The sequence below is a fragment of the Apostichopus japonicus genome, chromosome 8 (genome assembly GCF_037975245.1).
Source record: "Apostichopus japonicus isolate 1M-3 chromosome 8, ASM3797524v1, whole genome shotgun sequence".
Lineage (NCBI taxonomy): Eukaryota > Metazoa > Echinodermata > Holothuroidea > Aspidochirotida > Stichopodidae > Apostichopus > Apostichopus japonicus.
Genome location: NC_092568.1, coordinates 35081864 through 35104553, shown reverse-complemented (window position 1 = coordinate 35104553; position 22690 = coordinate 35081864). Strand labels below are relative to the sequence as shown.

At 36.3% G+C, this 22690-nt stretch overlaps 1 protein-coding gene across 1 annotated transcript; it reads left to right on the top strand.

Moving 5' to 3' along the window:
* Positions 1-4305: 4305 nt before the first annotated feature.
* Positions 4306-21171, top strand: LOC139971754 (L-2-hydroxyglutarate dehydrogenase, mitochondrial-like). The gene is made up of 10 exons (XM_071978480.1): positions 4306-4782; positions 6590-6714; positions 7476-7627; positions 8559-8690; positions 12504-12666; positions 13345-13382; positions 14642-14806; positions 15700-15857; positions 17054-17185; positions 18157-21171. The coding sequence occupies exons 1-10, from the start codon at positions 4652-4654 to the stop codon at positions 18359-18361; spliced, it is 1401 nt and encodes a 466-aa protein (XP_071834581.1). The 5' UTR covers positions 4306-4651; the 3' UTR covers positions 18362-21171.
* The last annotated feature ends 1519 nt before the right edge of the window (positions 21172-22690 follow it).

Below are 22690 nucleotides of genomic sequence, written 5' to 3'. Positions count from 1 at the left end.
AAATAGTTGGGCCGAGGTGGTCACCTAGTATTTAGAACTTGAATACACATATAAGTTACACTTATAGTTGCTGAAGCCAGTCCTTGTTTGGTATAACTATATAAAAATGTTAGATAAAGAAACGTTCTGTTTACGAACGCATTATATATACCCCAGTAGCAGTTCAGTTCAGTTTATATTTGTGTTTGTTTGTACACAAATACATAATTCCCTTAAAGTACTACGGACATCTAGCCCAATTTGTCCCATATTCACTACATTTGTTGTGTATATGATTATCTCATTCAAAATTTGTAGAAAGTTTTCGAAAAGCTTCGTTTCCAAGTTCTACACCTTTGAAGTTTTAATCAATCTGGGAAACTCCTTAAATATGTGCAAACTATGACATGGAGTGATGCGCTCATCAACATTTCCTATATTTTAGCCCTTAATAAGTTAACCCATAATAACACAAGCCCTCAAATATCATTTGAATAATTCTGATGTTCCTCCTTTCAAAGAAGAAAATAAAAATTTGAAAAAATCCTCTGATGCCATGCAGAAACCTGTGTTCAGTGCCCTTGAAACAAAGGTTGTAAAAACAAAGGAATAACATAACAGAAAATTAGACACTCACTCGCTTTACATCATAAATGTGAATAATTAGCTCATGTTTATTCATATATGAAATGAGAATTAAGAAAAGACTTGTAAAATGATAAATCTTTGATGGAATTTGATGGGAGTTGATTTGTATAATGCCTATTCGAGTGATTAGAACAATATTGTTCATAGTTGTCCGTAGACCTTTAATAAGGAGGAAAACCATAGGTCGTTGATGATTTAACGTTGTATATACATCGGCCTTCAAAAATGAAACTGGGGAGGGGGGTGTACAAATATGAGTGAATCAAACCATAACTTTTCGTCCAGCTATATACTCCTTTAAGCCTGTTAAGAAACAAATCCCTGCTGTCAGTCATTAGGCTTGTTTTACATAGTCTCTGACAATGTAATACTTCTTGCTGCACGAATTTTCAAGGTTCACATATATTCTTGAATTATCAACTAAGGCGGCACTGATATTTGAGGAATTAACATCAAATAAGCTGACATTTTTTTTTTCTATTTAAGTGATATTCACCTTCAAAATGAATCATCACTTTTTTAAGCGAGTCGGCGCTGCTTATACCATCCGAGCTGCATGGGCGCGTTCTTCCATTAATAATGATCGTGATAAGACCCCAGAGAGAATGCGAGAAAGCGCATTCTTTTTCACTGACAACTAAGCATGTAAGTGTTAAATTTTTAATGATATATGAACGAAAAAGATGCGTATGTAATCTGCTTAAAATGTGTCATAATGATCACTTCAATTCGTTTATAAGTCAAAAGAAACATTTCACTTCTTTTTTAACCGTTAGTATACATGTTCACGCCACTTCTCACATGAAGGAACATCAAACTGATCATTGAGCCTATACAAAGGGCTCGACGTTTCAGCTCCAATAGTTCTCATTCTGAAAGGACAAGCGATTTGTATAACACGAAAACACATCAAATATGTGATTTCTGTTGAATTCACTGCAAATTACGTGCAAAGCAGTAACTCGACAATTTGATAATTTTTGCCAAGTTATCATATTATCGTTACTTGCCAATTCGACAAAATATCCGATATCTGCAGTGTTGTCCAACGGTTATGTGTAACGTAGAAATTCGACAATTTGATAATTTTTGTCAAGATGTAACGTTATCTTAACTCGTCAATTCGACAAAAACGAATTTGTCGAGATGTCGCATTATACTAACACGTTATAGGTCTACAACTCGCTTTATCTCTGCAGAACCACCGTATAACGAGACAGTTAAAACAAAATATATGTATATGTATATATTGTAATGAGTTGGAACATCAAGAACAGTGAAAAAACTTCCAGCCTCCACAGGGATCCGAACCCGGGCCTCCCGCTTTATGTGCGGACACCCTAACCACTAGGCTATGGACGCTGATTGTATGTCGAGCGGTTCGAAACCCGTAAGGAAGGTCGTAATTCTACTGTAGGCGTTTGTCACCTGTATATCGAACAATGCTAGTTCTGTTTTGTTGACAAATTTTGCCTTATACTCTAGAGATCAAACATGATGCTAACCAACTCGAAATCATTTGTGATTCATAAAGCCGTATCTCGAAAGAGATACTTTGAACAGACCTTATGTTAATGAAGTGGAGGTAAACGACAAAGGCAAATGAATATATATATATCATTGAAAACGTAGTGAAGTGGAAAATCAAGAACAGTGTAAAAACTTCCAGCCTCCACCGAGATTCGAACCCGGGCTTCCCGCTTTATATGCGGACACCCTAACCACTGGGCTATGGACGCTTATTGTATGTCCAGAGGTTCGTAACGGGTAAGGAAGGTCGTAATTCCACTGTAGGCGTTTGTCACCATGTGTCGAACAATATATATGTATGCCCTTTTCTTTAAATTGTTACCTTTAAATGTTAAGGGCTATATACAAGGCTTAACTTGAGATGAGTGTATGAAACTGACAGGATTTCGATAGTCTGTTGAGGACTTAGATGGAAATACTATAATGCATCCATTTTAATCTTTTTAACCTTCATGACACCTCACATGAAATGCTTGATCGACGTAAACAAAATATGATTGGCCATATAGGCACCTGGACACATGAACAAATATCAATTCGAAGAAGCCACACGAAGAAGTGAGTAGAGCACCGATCGTGCTAAACTCACAGAGATGCATCAACTGTGTTTTTGTAATGAAAGCATTGGCTTTGAGGGTAAAAATTAGCTTAATTCATTTGTTACCAATTATTGTCTGATGCAACAAATTAAGCTAGTAATTCATTTTTATATGGCGCATTCTATCGATATAGCATTAACGAATAAATCAAAACGAACCGCAAACCTAAAATAACTGTGAATAGAGGGCGTTATGCCAAATCAGTAACGCAGCTATTTACGATAGATGTATCACGAGGACACCGAGTCAGTAGAACGTTTCACACTAAGTGAAAATTAAGTAGCTATTAGTGAGTGTATGATTCCATTCTTTCGTTACCCATGGATGTGAAATAGTATAAGAAATCATCCCATTAAAACAAAAGCTAGGCATTTAATATGATAACTTGTCAAATAGTCCCAAATAAGTTGTAACTGCAGTCAGGTAGCGAATTATAATTTAGATATCAGGGTTTAAAGGCATTGAAGACTCGCCTCAAACCGCGTGCCGTCCTGTGAAAGTGAAGTTTTTCTCTTGTCGCTACAAAATGCAGACAGTAATGAAACGTGATACCATCTTTAGCTGGACCTGAGATGTCCATCGCTGTATCGTTTGTACACTGTGCTGTGGGTATTGACCGCAGCTGTATGTACTGACTGAACACTATAGTGTCTAATTACCGACGGTAGCAAGCTGTGTGTGTATTTTCTGGGATCGATGGTGATATCTAACACTTCTGTTACACCTCATTCGAAACTAGGTCAGATTACCGGCATTAGACGTTTCTTATTGCGCGAGTCTTCACACCCTTTAATTTACTGTTTAAATTTTGTGTAACAGTTTTGAAAGTCCCTGACTTTTGTGCCTTATAAAATACTATGGTTCTTGTGTACAAAAATGTCTATACATCTTTGGACTTGCATATCAATTTGACTATTTTGCGATGCTATACTGGATACCTAATTCCTTGGATAGGTCTACAGTCATTATGATGATCGATGCGATGCTTCTTTGAAATGTCATTTTAATGTCTCTGATATGTTGTTCCTAAAACTGCGCGCCTTACACTAGACGACGGTTATGACTTGGCGCAACTCGACTGTCGTTGCTTCGACATTGGGTTTAAGACTAGACCCACGAAAGATCATGATTTTGCCAGTTTTAAGCCGTGTAAGCATCAGTCGGGATGATGTAATATGTTGCGCTTTTCTTTAGAATTTAGCTCCTCCTTCCTTCCTTAGCTTCCCCTCTACTGACACTCTACCCCACCCCGGCCCTTCCTCTCTCCAGATCTCCCCTTTCGGCCACCTGCTTCTCTATTTTCATTCCATCCCTATTTCTCTTCACTTTACCTCACATTTCCGCTCCGTTTTATGTCCACCCTTTGCCATCCCTCTTTACCCTGCCTTTAGGCGTACCGATAGCAACCGTCCCATATACCCTTGTCGAATTCAATTATGTGGAAATGTAGGCCTGATGACCCCGTCCTCGATATAACCGTATTCAGTACACGATAAAACGTTTTGCTGACAACTGGTGGTTTTGAATTTTCGAAAGTCAGCGATGAGGAAACGGAAAACTATTTTGGATAAAGTGCGTTTGTACAATGTCGTGACCGGTACTCAGGTCATATTTCTGTACTTCTAATTGCAATGACAGGCATGTTACGTAATACCACTGGCCACAACAAGTATTCGCACAACTGGTTAAATGTGTACACGAGCAATACAATACGCCTACTGTAGCACGAACAACACAACTGTGGTATCCTCACAGTCACACCGTACCAACTGACAAAACTGTAACTTAAGCTAGCAATAGCCGCAAAACACTGCCTGTGGCTAACATTATAATATTGCAGTTCTTCGTGTGGGAAGAATTTGCTTTGCAGTAATGTTGTCACTCGCAAGTTGATCATGTTTCTTTCAAAGTTTCGTTCAGTTACACGAGTATTTCACCCTTGGCTATACTCAAGTAGGCACACGCATAACGCAAGTAGTAGTAGTACTACTACTAGTGGAAGGCACGTTCACAACAAGAATACCAGGTAAGTCTCAGAATTTCCAAACTTGTCAAGTCCTAGACTGATTTAGGTCAAGACCGATTGTTGGTTTGTTCTTTTATATGTATAAATTCGTGTAGCATGCTGGTATCATGAGTCAATCTTTAAAGAATTGCTCTCTATTTTTCTCAAAAACTTTTTGTTATTTGTACATGTATAGGCATAGAACTAAGTAAATTTCATTTCCAGCCAGGCATATATCTGAATAAAGATAGGCTGTCAGCATAGATCATTTGTAACAAATTTTCAGTTTCAAGTTATCGGAGAAAACTTAGTGATGAACCACAAGTGAAAACATGTATATTTATGCACCATGAGTGAAGTTTTCTAAACCTATTCTGCAGATACTGTAGGGAAAATATTCAAGGCATACCTTGATTTTATCACACAGCTTATACATGCATGCAGCTCTTGTGGCATTTTCAAGGGACATGATCCCAGACCTGTCAACCATTTTGACCCCAAAATAGGGAGAATAACATTTTTCAGGGCCGAAAAATAGGGAGAACAAGGGGAAAACAGGGAGGTTGGTAATTTTCAACTGAAATGATATAAATATCCTAAATAAGTATAGTCTACTTATGCAATACAGTGAGAGAATCATCCAATCAGTGTTTCTTGATGTAGTTTACAGCAGCTCGCTTCGCTTTCTACAGGGTTTCTTTAGTAGGCTTCCATTTGAAACAGGGAACAGTGGACTTTGGGTACTGTGACTTCATTGCTAGTATGCTAGATAGAGTCCCATCAAGCTTGAGACTTGACCGATTGTCTGTCTTGTTCCTGCGAACTACACTGAATAGCCTTTCCTGTTCAGCGTTACTGTGGGGAATTACTAAGCATAGGACTAATTGTTGGCTATTTTCAGAAATTTTGCAAGTGATGAAACATTAAAAAACCTGGAGAATAGAATATGAAACCGGGAGGCCGGGAGATTCGGGTAAAAACCGGGAGTCTCCCGGTAAAACCGCGAGAGTTGACGGGTCTGTGATCCTCATGTGATAGTTTGCATGCACGTGTAAAATTGTACTATTTTTCTAATAATCTGAAGCCAGGTGACAACTTGCTTCAATTATAGGATTGACTCTGCATTTCTTTCTTCAAGCACGGCACTACTATTTGCACAGTTTGCATTACCCAACTGTAGAGTAGTTGTCCAAGTTTATGCCCAATTTTTGTAACTGTTGCACAAACAATCCTTGGCAAATCTTCCAGAATAGTGCTGCCAAATTGGTTATTTGGCTGATGAATATGTTTAAATCTCTGAAATTACATTCTGAAGTGTTAGTTATGCAGGCTAGAGTTTTAATTACCTGTGAATCTCTAGCACAGTGTGTGGTACTGTGGCTCTACTATTAAACTTAGGTTAACAGACCGTTTCACACATTACTTCCGAGCCAGCTCGAAGTAAATATAGACTAACAGGGAACTAAGGCCCTATTATATCAGACTATGAAGACAATTAACTACAGAGTGGTACAAAAATGTGATCCAAGTCAATCGACTCTAGTTTCACCTTTATTAAGGAACAAGTTTACAGGCTGACTGTGAGTATGATCTAGGCCTTTAACAGTATGACATATAAGTACTTTGAGCAAATCTATATAGGACCATACCACAAGGCTTCAATGACAGTATTTGCAGTGCAAATGCAGTTTTTCTAGTTTCCTGTTTACATTTCTATGGCTACAAATTGAATGCTGTAATGTTTAAATCTTTCATTTAACATATTTTTTTGGTGAAAATTTCAGATGGTATGCAGACAAAATATATCTCTCTTTTTCTTTTTGTACAGTTATAAACCAGACTATGATGTGTGTATAGTTGGAGGGGGTATAGTTGGTCTCGCTACAGCTCAGGAGCTTATATGGAGGTATCCGACTTTAAAGTTTGCGGTAATTGAAAAAGAAAAAGAATTGGGTAAGCAATAACTTAATACTATAAGCAATCCACATTGAATGCAAGTTAACTGTAATGACCGACTGTAGGATGAATTACTGCCAAAGCATGTTTGGATCTTAGCCAAGTTTGATTTGCCCTTCTCATTGTCAGTACAACAGTACACAGTTTCAGACTGAATTAGGTTGTTACACCATGTTTGCAAAGTTTGAAAATTGTTCTTTATATGTGATTAATATCAGTTGCAGAGCAACTGTACTCATATGACAAAGTTTTCTGGATGACAGAAGTTTTGTAAAATTGAATGAAATCTGTAAAATTTTACATGTACATGTATTGAACTTCTCTGGTGCAAAAATGCAGGAAGGGTGTCTATTTGTTTGATCAATTGCAGTCCTAGTTTGAGTAATTTACTAGGTTGGTTTGGTAAAATTGTTGAACAAAGGCAAAATGTCTGCATTGAGCAGAAAACATTAAAATGGAGAAATGTACGAAAATGTGTTTTAAACAAATTCTTGCCATCTTGGTAAGTAGCTTGGTAAGTAGCTGTACTTCATAATTAAACTTTTGTTAATTTCTTTGGTAAATTTAGAAACACACACTGCTTTTTGAAATAAGCATAGAAACTATATTTGATACTTTGAAGATGAATATTTTGCTAGTAAGCTGACATTTTGCTGAAGAAGTGATGCCAAGCCATATATTGTAATTTAATTAGTAAAATATATGTTATTTATCCTTCACTATTTAGTCTAAATATATACTGTGTTTTTCTTAATCAGCTTCCCACCAGAGTGGACACAACAGTGGTGTGATCCATGCCGGCATTTATTACACGCCAGGTTCTCTCAAAGCCAGGCTCTGTGTGGAAGGTCTACATCTCACTTACCTGTACTGCGACAAATTTAACATACCCTACAAAAAAGCTGGAAAAGTAAGTTGTTTTTGTCCAAAGATGCAGTTGTTTTGTTAATAATTTCCTAGTTGTTTATTGCCAACAGTTAAGACAGTAATACATATGTTGGTTGTATTGATACAATTTCACTTACTTTGACAGCAGTGGCAAACAATACTGACTGCAAGACGTTTGACCGATCATAATATGTGAGAGAATTGAATTATGATTTTTCAATTATGAAGTTTTAACTAATAAGTCTAAGTTATTATCCAATGTCTGCATAAAAATATATGCCCTAAGCCTTCAGAGTACTTACAGACTTACTAACATAGCCGATTTATACTCTCCATGGTGATGAGAATTGATGTTCAAGACAAATGTTTGTGATTCCCTCTGTGGTCACCAACTCACCATTATGCTACTGTATGGTGACCATATTTGTTTCCAGGGACAGGGACATGACAATGATGGTGAACCCCCCCCTCCCTTTTTGTTGTCATACATCAAGGGTTATTACCTGCACTTTTCATTGATATCAAAGAATATGTAGCACTTATTGTTGATTTGAATGCAGTAGGATGGGTGTGAGGGTCAAGTGAGTGGGTGAAAGATTTGGGACAATACTGCTGAACAGGTGAGCATGCCTTATTCTGTGCCATGCTATAAAAAAGTATGATCATCCTCTCAAACATTGTATGAAACAGACAAAATTCAAAGGTTTTTTGGAGCACATAATTTATATTTAAATATTAGCAAGAATCTGGCAAAATGCAATATGATCTTTTTGAGATAACTTTATCCCATGTTTTCCAGTTAGTTATCTTGTTTGATCCAACAGTATCACCTTTGTCTCACTCTCTCTTTAAATGTATATAGTGCCATAGCACTGGTTCATTAAAAATCAAACTTTTGTTTTTCAAGTAATGAGTCGTCAGCCCACCTATTTAGTTTGTATATTTTCACCCAGCTCATTGTGGCCACTAATGCAGTAGAAGCTCAGCGATTGAATGAACTCTACGAGAGGGGCCTCAAGAATAATGTTCCTGACCTCCAGTTAGTAGGACCCGATCAAATTCGGGATATAGAACCTCACTGTCGAGTAAGTCTAAGTATTATTTTTTATCTCTTCATCAGACATTATGATGGTGAAGAGAAATCTCTGAGACTTTTTGACATATTGCTCCTTGATAGCATTTTCTTTTCTATCCCCTTGTCCTCCCCCCACCCCCCCTAAAGTTTCATTTTTCCCCCCATTTATTTCATTGATTGATTGTGAGCCTGTGTTGAAACTGTTGGGATCTGTTTACAGTAGTGGTATCATTTATGAGCGCTCAGCATTTATGATCACTCAGCTATATGAGCACTCGGCATTTATGAGCACATTCTGAAGATGACTTTGTGTACTTTATGAGCTTTTATTGGGATGAATGCTCAACATACATGAATGACTCCTTTATCCTTCTCCATGTACATTTACAACCATATCTACAATGTAACATGTTTCTGTACAAGTTGTCAATGGTGTACATTAACCAAAGTTAGATAAGAAAATAAAAAGGGTTTATCTATGCTCACCTAGACAATTAAATGTATTGTCATGGCCAATTGTACTATTTTTAAAGCTAGTTCGCTAAAGCATAATGTGGTATTGTTATACAATAATGTTATGTGATGTTATGACAGTTTTCATAATGCAACTTGCTCATGTCTTTGTAATTTTATTCTAGTTGCAAAACATTTGAGTAAATAATATTTCATGGTCATGATATGTTAGTGACAGATGATCATAAGCAGACTGTTAGATATGTTTAACAGACCTGTAGTGAATCCTATGGTACCACCAAAGCAAACAAGTATTGTTGACAACTTGGAGCATTCAACAATGCATTTTATTACAGTAATAATTTATCCCATAACAGTTGTCATCGGCAACCGAAACATGAAACTCTTAAATTTTACCAGAGAATGTCCTAACACACAAATTGAAAGGTTCAGGCACCCTAAAGAGGGATGCCTTCCCTCAAAAGTAATATTTAGGTCAATCTCCAAATGTCAATCAGCAGTATCATCCAATCAGAATGTGTCATTTTCATAGACACACCCTCTCACTAGTAAGGCTTGTTCCAGTTTTCCAGAAGAATTCTGAGACGGGCAGATCAAAGATGTTCAAATAATTTTCCCTTTTTCTCAAGTTATAGACATCCTCTACGTTAGATACAGAATATGGCTTTTGCTTCATAAGAGAAAATTGTAATAAAAGTAACCACGCTTTTTCCTTCTCGTCTTTTGTTGTGACTCATTTGCATATAAAATCCCCACAGTGAATCTAAAACAAAATCCCCACAGTGAATCTAATGCCAAGTCCCCATACAGGCAATCATTTTATCATGATAATGTTCAATGCATATAATGCTTACACCAGTGATAGGTCTCAAATCGCTTTACAGACGGTATATTACCCCTGGTCAATAATAACCTGTCCCAGAGACAATCCCTCCAGGCGGCTGCAGTTATATACTGCGCCCAATGACCGACAAGTTACCTCACAGGTACCCATTTAAGCCCTGGGTGGAGAGAGGCAAGTGAGATAAAGCATCTTGCCCCAGGACACAACGTAATGAACTAGGCAGGAATCGAACCAGCAATCCTTGAATCACAAGTCCGATGCCTTAGCCAATTGTCCACCACTCTATCATCCACCACACTCTCCTCCACCAGGCTCTCAACTTTTCCCTGTTTCTAGACCAGATGTTTTCATTCCTTTCATTTTTATCTCAATACATTACATGTATAGAGATATTGTAACAGTAAGTGGGACTCTCTCTTCTCTTAAAAATTTTTCAGCGTCTTCATATAAAGTTCTTTTTCTCTGGAATTTTCAGAGCAAGCATATATCATATAGGCCAACAAAAGTTACCATTTTTTATTCGAGAATTTTATCTCATTCTATGACTTTTCACCGATTTATGTCCAAATCGGGCCAATTTGGACCGAAATACAGTTTAAACAACCCATTTTTGCACACACTCCAAAACTTATGTTTTATGAAAGAATAGAATAGAATTGTCTGTCAACAGTGGTATCGTCTAAGATAGGGTCCTATGTAATATATATTTTATTAACATTTTAAACTTTCATTTGTTGTTTACAGGTAGGTATTAATAAGAATTTTACTAGCTTTATATGACATTTTATGGCTTTTATTTGCTTTATTTGATGTTTAAATGATTTTTCTTTCTTAAAACAATACTGAGCTGCCGCCCCTACTTTTAGTAAAAAGGTCCGTTTTTGATGATTAAGCCCCGCCCCCAAGTCTGTTTTGTAGCAGATTGGCTATGACTCATGGCAGCTACATGTTAGATATACGAAAATGGCTACCCTCGCGACCAGTGTATTGCATGCCAATTACATATACAAATTCTATACTGCTGAATTCTACGTAGTGCATTTAATTTATATTAGGCCTTCGTTTTTGTAACATCCATTTAAGGATAGTACTGGTGTTCAGGTAGCTTTTCAGAGCAAGGGCCATGATAAGTTTTTTTGATTGCCCTTCATGTATTTTGTATAATTACGAATACACATTCTTGTATTTCTAAATGCTACTTACTGTAGGCCTAGTGCATTTAAAAATATATATATATATATATATAGGCCCCTAGGCCGCCTAGGCCTATTAGGCTTTCAGTGATAGCCACATTAGCATTGTACTGGTGTTCAGACAGCTTTTCCTAGGAAGGACCAGGGTAAGTTTGTTGATGGGTACGTATAAAAGAGGAGCCGGCCATAGCATCACAACTTTTATAAGACTATAAATATTGTATAAGGTTATGATTTATTTATAAGGATATAAGATGTATAAGGTTATAAGAAGTATGTTTAGCTTTCTTTTGAACCTGTAATGTTTGACATCAAATGTACAAAGAATTAAAATAAAATAACAAAATGGAGAGGAACTGAGGTGGCTATTAGGGGAGGAGGAGGCCACCAGGCGCGTAGCCAAGGGGGGGGGGGGCGAAGGGGGCAGCCGCCCCCCCCTTGAGCTTATTTTTTTTTTTTTAAATTTAATGTTTTTATGATATCGCTAGTAATTTCAAAAGAGAAAATGCTAAGATGCAACTTAAAAGGCCTGGGAAGTGCCATTTCCAGCGATCTGGGAGGCAATTTCAGCCAAAATTTTCTTGTACGCTTCGCGCCAACCATGGTGGCGCTACGCTTAGATAGTATGAAATGCCGTATCTACGGCTCTGAAAATTTTTTGACATTTTCGCCCCTCCCTTGGCAAATTCCTGGCTACGCGCCTGGAGGCCACCCATCACTTACATATAAAAACTTGTAATCTTCTTTTACATTATTTTTTCAAAGTCATAAATCCATGAAATCTTCATGTAAGAAAAATTGAGATGGAAAAACGTGGGTTGTTTTGATATCTAGAAGTGGACACAGTTTTGATGGTAGTCACCACTACAGTCTACAGTAACATACAGTAGGTCAATAGGCCTAGCTCTCAAGGCAGGCATCAAGAATATGGTCGAGTTGTTCGCCTCTTCTAATTTGGCCGTTGTCATTGACTTCAAACTATATGACCAAAAAGTCCAACAGAGACTGACCCAAGATGAAGGATACCACATAAAAAACAAGTTCTTAAATATTCGATGACATTACTAAACCTTGCAACGTCGTTCTTTCGACTAACAGGCAATGAGCTCTAAAGGCAAGACTAGCAGGATAAAGTGTAACCTGCAGAGACTATTCGTGGCAAAGTAGCAAAAATGCAAGTTATATATTTGTTGTACCATGATTGATATTGATAATTGTAGAGACAGAGCAAAGATTTGAAATTAGGAATCAAAATTAAAACTTCCAGTATTGAGATACTGCGTCATTGATGCTCTTGTTTCTTTCCTTCCAGGGTCTTAAGGCAATCCATTCACCACATACGGGTATTGTTGACTGGGGTCTTGTTGCAAGGCATTACGGGAAACATTTCCAGGATTATGGAGGAGACATTTTCACAGAATTCAATGTACAAAACTTTAAGCTTTCAAGTGACCAGACCGGCAGTGGTTCTATAGGTATGTGTTATATCCACCAATGAGACATTGCTCTACATGTGGTCGAATGGCGAACCAGTATTTACATACAACTGAGAAGAATCCGTCAATGTTTAAGATTTGACAAAGTGTTACTGAATTCATTCTGATGAAACAAATTGTGATTTAAAGGTCCGTAGGATTACTATTTGAAAACTGCAGCAGAGTTATAGTCAATTATTTTCCTGGGAAGTACAATAGTATAGTTGAAAATTTGTTTTAAATAAAATTTGAACAGTGGCTATAGTTTATTCGAATCACTCTCCAGCAATCAATCTAGAAATTCAACTAGAAATTAATGACAAGAATGACAGATAAATTTTGAATTTTTCACTTGGTATTGAAGCTTCACTTTATTGTAGGAAGGTTCCACTGCAGTTTATGATTTGCGCAAGCAAAGTGAGCTTTGAAATATTAAAATGAATGGTTCTATTTGTTTTAAAATGACAATGTACTATGTGCAATGACAAAGTTGTCACAATCTCAAGTCTATATTTGTTTAGGACAATTACAAAACAATAAACAGTTTGTTTGTATAATGGAGATAAAGCATTGGAAGACACCATTTTGAGCTGGTAATTTGTTTTTGAACATCCAACAACTGCATGCACATGATTTTCCAATGACTCTGTTTGAATGTTATCTTTTATTGTATTACAGCTTCTAAGAAGTCAGTTACAATAGTAGGCTCCAAGGGGGTAAGTCTGTTGCTATGAGTTCCCATGAGTTTGAAGCATGTGCCATTTTTATAAAGTTTCTGAACCCTTTCTTCTTTAAAGCACTGTTCAAAATGAATAAATGTATATGCTAGACCAGGGGATATCCTAATCAGGGCAAATTTGGATTATTTTTGTCCCTAGACAACAAGGGTCCGACATTTTGGTTGTTCGAACAGCAAAATTTGGTCGTTTGAAGAAATGAAGCAAAATATCAAAGAATGACCAATATGTACTCTTTGGGAGAGATGTGTAGGATTGGTAAATAGAACACCAACTTTGGTTCAGTACAGCACCCCTTGGGGTGTGGTCGTAGGCCTATGACTAGTTCTAAAGTGACCGAGGACGATACCAGTTCCTCTTTTTACCTATTTGGGGGTATTCAGCTACACAGCAATCTGAACTTGATATGTAAATAAGTAGTCATTTGCCAGATGACCACCTAAACAGACATTTGGTTGTCTCCGACGATCACCCTATGTTTTAAAATTTGCCCGGTCTTGTGCACTGTTTCGGACTGGAGGGTGCAGTACTAGGGTAGATGGGTAGATTTTTGAGTACAATGGAGGCAAGTAATTATTACTTCTCATAAATACCAAAGTTGGTAAGTTTTAGGGGATATGTTGGCAATGTATAGGTTAGCCCACTGTTCAACACATTATAGCCATGGCTTGCTCTAATCTAATCTTTCTGACACAAGAAGTTACAATTTAAGGGCTGCAGTGTGCTACTTTGAGTGAAATTTCAAGATTTCACAAAATTGGACTCAAAATTTATCGTTGACTTTATAAATCTCAGCGTTGGAAGTTATAAAAGAAGGGAATTAATGCACAATGGAAAGTAGTTATTATTCCAGGAGAAAATGTCAAAATTTGATCAAGAAAATTCAAATTCTTATTCATTTATGGGATGTAGGTCATCAAAATATTGAGATTTGAAAAAATGTTATGCTCAATGACAGCGGTACTTAAACCCTTGAAGAAACCCCCTAGCTCTGAAATAGTTAAACCAGGATCTCGTAGAGCACATGGCTTGTATACCAGAGGTCACTGCAGACTAGAATTCTATTCTAGCTGATAATCTCTTTGCATTTCCCAAATTTTGAAATAAACTCTAATACCATTGGACAACTGTTAGGATGCTTAAAGTTTGTGGATCATAGTGATGTTTTGCTATTCTTTTACCTGACATTTTCTTCTGTTCTCTCGATGTAACATTTCATCTAAATTCTCTTTATACAGCAATCTCTGAAATGTCAGAACGTGGTCACATGCGGAGGTCTCTTCTCTGACAGATTAGCTCAACTCTCTGGGTGCAATTCAGAACCTAGGATAGTACCATTTCGTGGGGATTATTTAGTCTTAAAGAAAGAAAAACGACATTTAGTGAAAGGAAATATTTATCCAGTAAGTTAAACAAAATTTTTTCCTTATTGTTGCCCCCCTCTTTTTTTATATTATTTATTTGAAGATTTTTCCACACTGAGAGCAGCATGGTGCATGTATAGCTTAGTCTCCTGCTTCTGCCGTTTAAAGAATTCATGAAGAGGTGAGAGTTTTGAGAGTGTGTTTGTCATGCTTATTATTTATCAGAATTTGATGCAATTGGGGCACAGCTTGGATAGATCTGGTGCATCTATTGATGTATTAGATTGGCTATCATGGGCTTAACTTTGGGTTATATGAACCACCTTCTTCATTTTGAGATCAGAGCCTCTCTGTCAGTTAACTTTGTGTATAGTGGAATGATTGAATTGTACTTAAGAAATTATTTTAAGGGTCTGTGATAAATAATACAAGAACCATCTACACTTGTACATTTTTGCATGAAATAAAAAAAATTGGGTACTATTTGCATCCTTTCCTTTCTACTGCAGTCCAAGCTGGTATTTCATATTCATAGGCAGAATACATGAAGGAAGGATGCATGGATACTTCATGGCTGTGATATGAGAACAAGATTTTAGTTATTAAAATATTATATTAAGAGAACACTGTCTTCGAATAACGTTGTTAGTATTCCATCAATGGTTATTGGTAATACTAAAATATGCAACATATCTAATCAGACAACAAAAAGGAAACTAGTAAATTTGCAGTTAGCACCATTAATAATGTTTGACCTTAATTTGATATACATACTTTGAACAATCAATTTTAATATACCCAACCTGTTGAAACTTACAACCTGAAAACATGGCTCAGATTGTACATTGGGACCACCTGTAGTATCTATTAACAGCCTGCCCCGTTGTAAAGTCTAACGCCATTGTTAAATCAGAACCGCCTTCCTGTAACAGGTACCAGATCCTAGGTTTCCATTTCTCGGAGTTCACTTCACACCACGGATGGATGGTAGCGTCTGGCTCGGACCCAACGCTGTCCTGGCTCTCAAGCGAGAAGGATACAACCTCTTTGATTTTAGTTTAAAGGATACGTTGGACGCTGTTAGTTTCAGGTGAGTGATGAAGGGATCTGAAATTCACAAGAGCATAGAGTACGGTAGGTATAGAACGACACTGACTGAAACTGATGAGGTGCACAATGATATTTGACAAGAGCAAGGAAATATTTGACACGGGTGAAACTTGACCTTTTGACCTGATGAACACAAATCCTGTATTCTACCAGCTGAGCTGTCCAAGAGCAAGGAAATGTTTGACAAGAGTGAAACTTGACCTTTTGACCTCATGAACACAAATCCTGTATTCTATCAGCTGAGCTGTCCAAGAGCAAGGAAATGTTTGACAAGAGTGAAACTTGACCTTTGACCTCATGAACACAAATCATGTATTCTACCAGCTGAGCTGTCCAAGAGCAAGGAAATGTTTGACAAGAGTGAAACTTGACCTTTTGACCTCATGAACACAAATCCTGTATTCTATCAGCTGAGCTGTCCAAGAGCAAGGAAATGTTTGACAAGGGTGAAACTTGACCTTTTGACCTCATGAACACAAATCCTGTATTCTACCAGCTGAGCTGTCCAAGAGCAAGGAAATGTTTGACAAGAGTGAAACTTGACCTTTGACCTCATGAACACAAATCATGTATTCTACCAGCTGATCTGGCCAGCTCAAAATCACTTTCTTTCCAACTATGCCGATAACTTTATAAATGGACTGTGGTTCGTCATCTTAAAGGGTGACTTGAGGCTGATCATTAGGAAGATAGTAAACTCTATTGCCATTTCAGTACGTTCATCTTTCAATACTGCAAATGACCTGGAATGCTCCTTTAAGGCTTTGTTGACTAGGGCTCAGACCTCAGTCCAGACATACATGGTGATGTTTACCAATTGTTGTCATAGTTGTTATAACTCCACCAAACATATTCTTTAAGATTCCTACAAAACAACAGAGCACCATTGGATGACACTCCAACACCTGTCCGTAATTTAGTAGAACCATGTTATCTGAGGCCGTAAAGGTGTCACGTTTTGTTTTAGTTTTGGGGTTTGCGTTTCCCTTTTCAGAAAACAACCTACTGATTTATGTGCTAGACTAAGTAATCCAGCCACTTTCATTGATTAAATTGGTATAAAAATACATCCTGGAGTGGTACTGGTAGTTTTTTTAATGTCTACAAAATATTAAAATTAATTTTGTGGCTGCATTCATTCCTTTACTATTTTAAACCCACCTTCTCTTTCCTCAGCGGCTTGCGGAAACTTGCCCTAAAACATCTTGTATTCGGGATGAAAGAATTCTATAAAGGAGTGGTAACCAGTGCACAAGTCCAACAGTTACAAAGATTCGTTCCTGAGATAAAACCAGAGGATGTCGAAAGGTTTGTAACTTGCTAAGTAGGTAGTTTATCTATAAATGATTACATTACTAACATTTCTGTGTAGATTTGTAATAGATATAATGTAGACTTTTGCATTAGTGTGGTTAATCTTCAATTAATGTCTGACACTAAAGTCCCTTAAAAATGCAGTTCAGTAGCTTCATTTACTCAATTTGAGTTACAAAAAATCAAGAAAAAAGTGCAAACCGTTGGATAACTTCTTCTTTCCTGTTTGTATTTGATTAGTAAAATAAAGGAAACATGAAAAATGAGTGAACGTCAATGGAATCATAAAATAATCACCAATAATTGTTTATTTGGTGTTATATCTCGGAGGGTGTCTCAAATTGCAGCAATCAGAAACAAACAGGGTGAATTAAATATATTTGTAAATGAATTCCAAACAAAGGAAAGAGAGGATATGGAGCATCTTGGTTATAGTCTTTAGTAACAGTATTAATGAAGGATGGAGACATCAACTCTAGTGCCCACTGGAATGATAGTTTTTCTGCCATATTTATTAAGATCTAATGTAGCGGTTTAATATGAAACAAAAATGGAGATAAACCTACTTGAACGATGACAGAAGGTTTTAAAGTCATTAAGTATTTATAAACTCTTGTTTGTGGAAGGAAACAAATGCCCTCATAGTGTTCTAAGTAAACAAAAATGATTAATCTCTTCGTACAACCAGAAATGGAATACGGTTGTGTAACTTTAGAAATGGAATCAAATTTAACTGTTGCAGATGCAATAGTAGTAGTAAAACAAATTTGGCTGATAAATTTTTTCCTGAAACTGCTTCAACACAGTAAATCAAAACTAAACCAGCATCAAGCCCTCTATTAGTATTGACCAAATTATTGAGATGGCAGAAGTAAGAAAGAAGCTATGATTATCGCAAAAGTGTCCAACATTTTCCATCATATAAAGTTTTGAAACTTTGCCGTTTTACGGTGATTGATTTTCAGAGGTCCTGCCGGGGTAAGAGCCCAAGCTCTAGACAGGGATGGCAATCTGGTCGATGACTTTGTGTTCGATGAAGGAGCTGGGGAACTCGCCGACAGAATACTTCACGTCAGGAATGCTCCCTCACCGGCTGCCACCTCTTCATTGGCTATTGCTAAAATGATTGCAGATAAAATACAGAGGAAATTTTCACTGGAGAAGCTCTAATAAAATATATGCAAAAAATATTGCTTTTAATTTGAGAAAATTTTCATCTTGATATTGCACGAAATTTATTTTCCTAAATGTTTTAACTTCATACTTTCTCGACTCACTTTCTTTCATGTGTTATTGTGAAAAGCTTGCTCAATGCAGTGATGTTGTCCTTAATGGAGTCAAATTTTTACTCAGGAATTTTCTAACAAGCATGGTGTGCTGTTAATGATAGACAATAGAATGGACTAAGACAAACTTCCAGGAAATTAAGGAAAGGCTTTCAGAGCTTTGAAATTCATAAACACTGCAAAGTTCTTAAGGTAACGATGTTGAGTTTTGTATAAACTTGTCTCCATCCTGTGAGTGAGTGATGAGCATTACAACTAGTTTACCACTTTTGTAAAATGATGCAATGTCTTATAAAGATCAAACAAGTTAATGGATAAAGTTAACAACCCCATAAAATACACTCTCCAAAGCCTGTTTCACTGACAGTGATGGTAAAATAGAGTTTATTGTATCTCCTAGCCAAATCTTGCAATGAAATATTTGATGTCTCGTGTCAGTTTTGGAAGAAATCAACATTATTAAACAGTCATACTGCATCTCACCTCAGATTTTTCGGTTTAAACCTAAAATATGATATTTTGATAGTTTGATTCTTCATGTAAGGTTCGGACTATGGCAACATGATCTGTGTGAGCTATTTTTATTAATATATTTGATTCAGACCATTAATGTTTTCCAAACGTTTGGACTGCCCACAAGAAAGTGAATGTAGGAAATCGATAACTCTAAATATCAGTCATAAAGTTTTGGTAATTGCAGAAAACATATCACATTTATTAATTATTGTTGGAAACTCTAAACTGAATATCATTATGTGTTTTTAACAACCTTGCCATCAGAATTTCATCTATGATGATTCTTTTTCTTAGAAAAAAAAATCATTCATTATATTTTCTTCATGATTCACATTTACATCATGCTCTATGGTATTGTTTAAATAAAATACTTACTTTCATTTGGCAAATTTAAGTTAAATTTGTAAATTTTATTAAGCAGTTTTACATGTTTGGTTGGTAAATGTGCAGAATCATGTTTGCATAATTTCAAGAAAGACTGTAAAATAGCTTGTTTTAAAGAATTTTAATATAAATGGTCACACATAGCTACTAAAAGAATAAGTCTATGAAAGGGCAGATGGAGGGAAGGAAGGGGCAGGATGGGAGAGGGGAGGGAGGGGAACTCTGGGTGGTCCACTATATGAGTATTTCAAATGAGAACATCATTCTCTGTTTGTTTTCATAATTTAACTTCTTGCTTGGGTGAACAGAGGATGCAGGAGGGCAGAGATGGGATGGAGATTGTTTTCAGTAAGCAAGTCCAATTCAGCTCTTTTCCTGACATGGTACCATGCTTCATGAAATGCTTGATAGTGATTTTTCAAATGTTGAAATCTCAAGGTTAGATAATCTGAAATTTGTTAAAGTTTTGAAGTAAATTTCAGAGCACATTCTTGCTGGTAACCAGACATAGCCGACAAGTTATTCCATTTACTATTTATTGGTGCTCTAAGATGCATTCCTAAATTCTCATATCTAACCTATAGTAGGGTTAATGGTAAGGGTTACCATGGAAACAAGTATCATGCTTTACTGTGTATCAACCAAAACAACAATTGCATAGTTTATAACAGTCGTGTGGTTTAAAGCAACTTTCTGAAATGAATAAAAAATGCTATTTTAAGCTGTTTGATGCTGTGCTTAATAGCTTGACTTATCAACTTCATTTCAACCAGAATAAAAAATAAAAGGTAAAACTTTTGAATTTTTGAAATATGCATCATATGAACAAGCGTGAAGGAAGGTTTAGAACCAAATGGAATCATTAATTATTTGCTCCTTAAGCTTCATTTGTTGAAAAGAAAAGTGTAAGAGGAAGTCTTAGTTTAATCAATTGCATTTCTTATGTTGAGTAGTATACAAATAATAAATGGTTATGAGTGCAATAGTGCAAATATTTCATGAGTTGAAAGATGTAATTTGTTCCATTCAACGAGGCGCAGCCGAGTTGAATGGAACAAATTACATCTTTCAACGAATGAAATATTTGCACTATTGCACGAATAGAAACCATTCATTATTTGTTTTATACAACACCTTCAAATTTGGATATAATTGGATGTAAAATGCACTCATGCAACAGATTGTTTTGAACAGACCGGTTTCTCTGCTCTCTTACCATTGAAAAAAGTGCTATCAGAAAAGTATAACGCATGGTTCTATCATCATAGCGTGCATTAGAGTGGATTTTGCATGCAATCGACGAGCAATTGACCAATCAAATGGCCGGAATATAATTAGGTGTTGTATAATATTCTATATTTGCTCAAGTTCCAGGCCAGATGCAAAAATCTGCTTTAATGTGACCTTAACCTAATGTAAAGTAAGGAAATTACACTAACATAGGCTATAACCATATATTTAAATTGTTTGAGGAGGGTAAGAAAGGCAAAGAATAAAACAATGATTGAGAAGTGTCTTCTGGTGGTGGAATACTTATTATTGTTTCTGATATCTAATATTTATATCAGTATTATTCAAACTTTTGACGTGAACCAAAATATATTAGCAATTCTTCTCAGTTGTTGAATACGATAATGTAATAGGTGTCTAGTTTTATATGTACTAACATAAAAATCAAACTTATTTATCAAAAGCATTTAAAGTTTTCTTCCAGTGATGGAAAATGTTTCAAGTATTCTGACAAAGGGAAGTCACAACAGGCTAGATGGGAGTGTTCTACCTCTTAAGGGTTCAGTTATAATAAACAAAGTCTTCTGAGCACCTCTACTCAAAATTTTGCTTAAACGTTTGCATTGAACATTTTACACTTTAATTCATTTACTTCATACTAAGGCATGGCATGAAATAATTTATGAAAAAGATTGGACTGAATAAATTGTTTCCAAAACTCAAGTGTGAATACTTTTAAAAAGTGAAATTGTTGGTAAGATATTGGAATTGCATTTGAAAATAAACACATTGGAGCTTTGTGGTTTGTTGGGATAACAAATGAAGTGCATATGGTACATATTATTTACATTAGATTGATCGGGAAACTTTGGACTTTTATTTCTTTATCAAAAGCTTTTCATGTCTTTACCCGACCACGATTGGTTGCAAATGCTGTATCAATTGATCTCTTATTTAATAATTTACTGGTATAATGGAACTACACGTGACTTTGTGTGGTTACAATGACGCAATTGCAACTTGCCGTAAAAGTGAACTATGGCTGACTTGTAAACCCATTAGTGAACACTGGAATTTGATTATATGTAGACAGAATTTTGTAGTACTGTTTGATAGGAATTTGATAAGGAAGGCTGTTATTGTTACTTTTGTATGACTAATATTATTCAATAAATTCTATTTGATAAAAGAAAAGGTTTATTTTATTTGTGGTCTTTGCCCACCCCTACGCCTCCTTTTTATTTTAGCGTGGCATTCACAAGTGGGATCCAGGGGGGGGGGGGTAAAAAGGAGACCTTGAGAAAAGTTGATAGCATGATAGCAACATAAGAGGGGATAGCATCAGAAACAAACATGGTAGTTCTGACAGGGGTGGTGGTCACTGTTAATTACTGGGAGAAGGAATACAGGGGAACAACAAGGGTGATGGAATGTGGTACTGGTCTATATGTCTCATTGTTTTTAGTAACCTACCTCATCATATACAAGATGTGATGGAAGGTTCACATTCAATTGGGATGAAATTTGGAACCTTTAAGAATTTCCACCAACTTGACAACAAAAATTAGGATGAGAGAGAAAGAAAATAGAAATACATAGGTCTGACTACTAAATTAGAAATCATTGCATTTTTAGAAACAAAAGGGTCATTAGTATTATTTTTTATATCAGAATTGGCAGGAGGGGTGGGTCGAGAGAACCAAATTATTCCTTGGTACCAGCTAGTAGGCCTACATCAATTAAGGTCCTTCCCAACTCAATAACATCATTTCACTGTAGGCTTTCCCTAGTACATGATCCAAGTCCTCCAAACATTACACTCCCTCCCCTTACTCGCAACTAACAAGAAGTAATAATTAGAAACCTCACAATTAAAAGTCTCTCAAACGCTGAGTGATTTGTGTTGCAATGTCACATTTAGTGTTATGATCGTCAATTTAAAGTCATACTGGGAATACCCCTGATGGAAGATAAATACGGATGCTTCTTAGATACTCTTTTTTAATAATTGTCCATTTTCAATGCAGCACGTATAGTATGGATTCGTGTAGTGACACGGTCCGTTAAAAGCATCCACACGCTG

Bases quoted from the DNA above. Each gene is read 5' to 3' on its own strand.
- LOC139971754 (XM_071978480.1), top strand. From the start codon at position 4,652: ATGTTTCTTTCAAAGTTTCGTTCAGTTACACGAGTATTTCACCCTTGG. The intron at 4,783-6,589 runs GTAAGTCTCAGA...CTTTTTGTACAG, and splicing joins GTTCACAACAAGAATACCAG to TTATAAACCAGACTATGATG. The intron at 13,383-14,641 runs GTAAGTCTGTTG...CTCTTTATACAG, and splicing joins CAATAGTAGGCTCCAAGGGG to CAATCTCTGAAATGTCAGAA.